General features: G+C 40.9%; 1 protein-coding gene across 1 annotated transcript in view; it reads right to left on the minus strand.

Moving 5' to 3' along the window:
- Ppp2cb (protein phosphatase 2 catalytic subunit beta) overlaps positions 1–5084 on the minus strand; it is a 36175-nt gene extending 31091 nt beyond the window's left edge. The window contains exon 1 of the mRNA XM_021236731.2: positions 4920–5084. Coding sequence (XP_021092390.2) covers positions 4920–5021 — 102 coding nt within the window. The 5' untranslated portion in view covers positions 5022–5084. The remainder of the gene's footprint in view (positions 1–4919) is intronic.
- Between the last annotated feature and the right edge of the window lie 916 nt (positions 5085–6000).

The raw sequence follows: 6000 nt of genomic DNA on the forward strand, positions 1-6000 counted from the left end.
AGCACTCGGGAGGCTGAGTCAAGATCAGAGTTCAAGGCTCCAGTGGGATGTGTATATCACTATTTCTTCAAGTACTAAAAAAGGATCTTTTTCCTTCCTCAACAAACTCAGGTAGCTAATTACAAAACCCAGATTCTCATTTAGCAAAAAACCTAGGTGTTACTCAAGAAGGTGAAGAGTAAAGTCTGAAGAGAATGGGATATGGAGCAGGTACACTTTAATATACAGCCAGGCTAGACTACACATTGTGACCCTGGCTCAAAAAAACAAACCAAGGGCTGGAGATTTAGCTCAGAGGCACTGTGCCTGCCTGGCAAGCGCAAGGTTCTGAGCTCAAACCCTGGTACAAAAAAAAAAAAAAAGCACATAAAACCAAACCAAACCAAACCAAAAACAAAACAAACCAACAACAACAAAAACGACAACAAAACGCAGCTTTTGGGACCTGCTCAAGACAAAATCAGTCTCTAGGATGGAGTCAAAGAACCTCAATTTTTTTGCCATACTCAAGTGAAATAAATCGGACAAACATGTGTAAATACCAAATTGTTTCTGGTGTGAGAAACTGAAAGTGTAAATGAGGACCAAAATGTGTAACAGATATTGTGAAATAGGAAGAAAATGTTCAAAGGGGAAGGCAGGGGCAGCGGGTGAAAGGAAAGAAAAAAAAAAAGGAAAAAACAGAAACAAAACTTTTATAAATAGGGAGAGAAGGAGTGGTTGAAGGGAGGGAAGAGGAATGGGAAATAAATAAGAACAAAGATACATCATGTACAGGTACAAATTCCCAATGATGAATGTGATCATAATGTATTCCTAAATTGTTATCAATAAACTTAATGAATAATAATTTAAAAAGAATCTTAATTTTAAAATTTCTTCTCCAAGCAATTCTCATGCACATTTTAAAGTTTAAAAGAAAGATGGATAATCTGACTACATAAAAACACTAAAACTTGTATAGTGAAAGTTATCAACCTCTCCCACAAACTGGTAAAGAATATTTTAAACATTTTTAAACGGCTAACTCAGGAAGTGTTAGATGACATGATTATTAATAAGGGAAAAATGTCTTCATGGAAGATACTTTTAACCTAGATTAGGCTTGCGTTTCAGTATATTTATTTGAAGGACAAGTACAGGGAAAACAAGTTCAAGACAAAAATTCTTATTTAATCCAACATCTATTCAAAATTCTCATATGTATTAGATTACGTTGGTAATTTTAATAGCATTCTCCTAGGAAAAAACTATATTCAGAAAACAGAACTTAGGAAAATTAATTGGGCATTAATTTTATGTCCAGCTTCTGGTATTTTGGTTTCCTTCTACCAAAGACTTGCCGGCCCAAGTCCTTCAGAGTGTGCACTGCAGACAACATTGTGAAAGGAACATTTCTGAAAGCTCCAGATTAGCATGACAGGCATATGCTGCAAATAAAACTGCTCAATGAAAAGAAATTTTATGATATAAACATCTTCACTATATCTACTTAGGTAGATGATTTTACACATCATAAATAAAATCAAGAAATAATCTAATTTAACAGTCTATCTTCTGATCAGTAGGGTCCTCATATTCTACTGTAACCATGCCACTGTGTTTTAGCCAGAATCAAAGGAGCTACTTTTCACATCACCATGTTTTAGACTTTATCAGTGAATCCCCAAGACTGGCACTAATCTTTATTCAAGAGAAATTTTAAGATTAAATACCAATTAATTTGTCTTTTTGGTTATTAAAAGCACTAACTTTTTTTTTTTTTAGCTGCAATCTATCAAGACAGTAATCTACAAGGGGCTGGGAATTCAGCTCAGTGGCACTGTGCCTGCCTCGCAAGCACAAGGTCCAAAAAAAAAAAAGTAATCTACAATGTTTTCCACAACTCACAAATATTGCTCGTTTTTTGCTGGGTGTGGTGGTGCATACCTGTAATCCCAGCACTTGGGAGGATGACGCAGGAGGATCACCATAAATTCAAGGCCAGTCTGGGCCACATAGCAAGCTCAAAGTCAGGCTGAATAAGACCTTGTCTCAAAAAACTAGAGAAAAAGAAGTGTTCATTTTTACCAGGATCTAATTTTTATCAAGATGATACTGGGCATTCAGAACTGAAGCATGCTGTTTTACATTAAAAGGGAAGTAAATAAGATCCTAAAGATATTTCTGCTTATTTCAAGGCTGTAGCCAGAACCCAGAAACCCATTTTCAATATTAAATTTACATATCTATCCTACACAAGCCTAAAAAATTTTCCCAGTGGGTACTTTGTACTCACTAGAATAAAGATATACCAGCACACAAAATTCACAAAATTTCCCCACACCTAGAATATCATCCATAGTTCCTTAGTTATGGAATAAAATTTATCAGATGAAGGAGTCTAATTTTAGTATATGCGCTGCCGAAGCGAGCACCAGGTGAAGGAGTCTAAAACTGTTTACCTTCTCCAGAAAAGCATTAACCAGTTTTAATTACATAAATATCCTTAGAAATGCCAGGCTGGTCTTAGGCAAATTTTAAAAAATTACTGCGTATACTGCTGTTGCACAAATGAACTGCAGAAGCATTTTCTCTGCTCACATAAGAGGAATCAAAATCACAATTAGCTTCAAAAGCTGGTTTGCTAATTTAGGTTAGTGTGATGAATAGTCTTCTTAGAAGACATGCCTTGTTGTTTCATGCCAAAAATTCTCCCTAGATAGAAATTAACCTCAGAAGCCAGACACACTGTATCATTCATGTGCTTACTCTGGTAGTCATTTGTCCACTGGCACTAGGATGGATTTTATTTTTGCCACTATCTCAAAATAGGGCCTTTACTAAGGGCACATTGGTCTTGTTTTCAGCTGACACCTTGTTTTTATGCAATCTAAATTAGAATAGGAACTTAATTTGAGGGGGAAAACTACCAACTTATAATGTAAATTTTTATATAGTATTGCAAATAGAATCCAAAAATCATGCTATTAAAAAGTTCATCAAAGGAATTTAAAAGTAAGATGAATTTATTTTCTGCTTATTTTTCATATATACCTGTCATTCTTGATATTTAAGGATGGATATTAAGACCAAATTATGAGTGAAATTACTTCACAAAACTGGGATTTGCTACACAAATCCCAGTACTTCTGTTTTTTTTAATCTTAATACTGTACAATCAACCCGGGAGATTGGTAAATATTCCTGTCTCATGATAAGAAATTAGAAGTACGCCAGGGATTTAGCTCAGTGGTTCTGCAGACTGCCTTGAAAGCACAAGGTCCAGAGTTCAATCCCTGGTACCAAAAAAAAAAAAAAAAAAATTACAAGTACAGAGAGACTGGCAGCTAGCAGGTTGTGGAGCAGGATTTGCATTCAGATAGTCTGAACCTACATGTGTTACAAAAAGCAACTTGGAACTGAGGTTAGGAAACTTTTTCTTTTACAGAAAAGTAAATAAAGGAATACTGTGTCACACTTCCCCATTCCTACAGCAACTCCATCAAACTGGGTAGAGGACAAAGATAAATAATGAGCGATATTCTTTGCTAAGTACAAATATTTTTTTAAAACCCAGCTACAACATAAGATATAAGCTCTTATAGGTACTGTGTATTACATATACCTTAGAAATTGGTAGTCCAATTTATTTAGGAGTTGAAAAGTAAACTGTTGAAAAACACAGCAAGCTTCCTTGAGTGACTGTTAACACTCATGTATGACTATTTCAAAATAGTTGTGGAAAATTCTTCTGTAAGAATGTACCTTTAAAATATTAGAAAGTCAGAGGGAAAAACTCGTTCAACTACCACTTTGTCTGTAACTTCAAATTTGTATTTTAACACTCCTGCAGAGTTTAACTGACTTGGCTAAGTTTCAAAACTAGACCATCTAACTTGAGAAAGTCATTTAAAGGGTAAAGCTCATGAAATTATGGATTATCACACAAGAAAAATGAAAGTCGGCTGAAGCTCTAAGTAAACAGTTTGTCTAAATACCAATGCCTCCACAGTTCTATTTACAGAAATAAATCCTCCTGTGTTAAAGTAATTACTTAATGTATAAAGGCCCTGTTCAATATTGTTCGTTAAAAACGCAACACCAATCGCCTAACTCTAACATTGCCCTCTTAAATAAGGCTTAACAAAATCATTTCCTCTCCACTGCATTTCTGGGGCATCCTGACTTTCAAACATTATGATTACGAAAATTTTATATTTTATGACTTGAAACAATTGACTTTTCTTCTTCGTGGGCGCTAAATGAGACTTTTTAACATAAAAATCTAGTCCATATAAAAGATAATGAGGAAAACTGTAGACATTTTGATGGAGACAGTAACAATTCCACTGATTAAGAAAAAAATGGAAACAATTTAAAAAGCTAAGGTCACACGACCCAAAACGATTTATACAATTACTCTCTGGAAAAGAATAAAGTTATCCACACAGTAAAAATGGAAATAACTTCTGAAAAGTGCTCTCCTTCACGAAAACAGTTACCCATTTATCGTTTCAAGCAAGCACTGTTTCCAAACTTGCTGCCTTGTTTCTGAAAATCAACACTACCCCCAAGAGCCACCTAACGCCAAGACCAGTCGCCACCTACGGGAACCAAAGTCAATCTCTATTTTAAAAGTCACTCTGCATTATGTCCACTTCTCCATAAACGCTCGACGCACTTCAACTCTGATTTCGGAAGGGTTCGATTCAGATGACAACAATTCCGTGCCAACAAATTCATTTGTATGAGCGACTTTCAGGTTAATTTTCGGTGCATTTTGAAAACGATCGCTGAGACTAGTTTTCAAACATCCTACAGCAGCGCTATAGCCAAGTCCAGATGCGACCCGCCGGCGTGAACCACACTCACTGCCCAGAAGGGTGGAGGCGACCCCCAAGGCCCGGCGCGCCCGCACTCCGCCTCCGTTCGCTCACCTTCTCGCACAGAGTCCGCACTTGGTTCTCGTTCAGCTGTTTACACTCGTTCAGCTGCTCGACCCACTGGTCCAGCTCCTTGGTGAACGCCTTGGTGTCCATGGCTGCCCGCGCCCGGGCCCCGGCCCCACCGCCCCCCGCCCGCCCCCGTTCCCGCCCCCGGCCCGGCGCCGCCCGCCGCCGCCGTCAGCTCGCGGGCGAAGACTGAGCCTCGCGCTGCGCGCAGGCTCCGCGGCCGGCCTCAGGGAGACTCCCGCCCGCCCGATCCCACCCGGCCGCGCGTCCCGGGAGTCGCCCAAGAGCGCAGGGAGGTGGCGGGGAGCGCGGCGCGCGTCTTCGGCGCAGCTCCCGCCGGAAGAAAGCTGCCAGCCGCCGCCGCCGCCGCCGCCGCCTCCGCCGCCGCCTCCGCCGCCGCCTCCGCCGCCTCCGCCGCCTCCCACCCGCCGGCCTCTCTCTCCTGTACTCTCGTTCCTTCTAGCCCCTTCCTCCGGGCTTCCGTCACCGCCCCGGCATTTCCGCCCGGAAGAGTCGAGCGGGCGGCGCCGCCGGGGCTCGGCAGGCGAGGAGTAGAGCAGCGCCCCCGAACGGCTCGGCGGAGAAACGGTCCAGGGTACGGAGGATCGCTCCTCGTGTCCGCTCTTCCCTTCTCCTTTCCCACCGGGGCGAGCTGTGTTGAATCTTCTTTCCATCCTGTTCACTGAGAACTTTGTCCTCACTGCGGCCTCTTGTGCTTTTTCAGCGCCCTGGACAGGGAATTGGGAAGTTTGAGTTTTTCCTGGAAAACATTTCACTCGCCCTTAGCAGGCAGTCAATATTTATTGAATAATTATTTTCTAGTTCTAACTCTAGCTGTGGGGCCCTCAATCTTCACTTGTCCCTTTCAGCATCAGAAAGGTACAGTGACTACTCTGTATAAGAATCTGTGTCCATTCCAGCTCCAGCAGTAACCGTGCTTACTGGAATGTTTGAGTTTTAACAGTTTCTTCATTCAATACTTACTCATTGAAGAGCCGCTAGCTGCAAATAGACCATGCTAAACGGCCATACCTCCTGTATCTGAGGTACATACTAATGCCGCTGA

The sequence above is a fragment of the Heterocephalus glaber genome, unplaced genomic scaffold (assembly GCF_053883595.1).
Source record: "Heterocephalus glaber isolate CG9 unplaced genomic scaffold, H.glaber_assembly_v1.0 deba00001461, whole genome shotgun sequence".
Lineage (NCBI taxonomy): Eukaryota > Metazoa > Chordata > Mammalia > Rodentia > Bathyergidae > Heterocephalus > Heterocephalus glaber.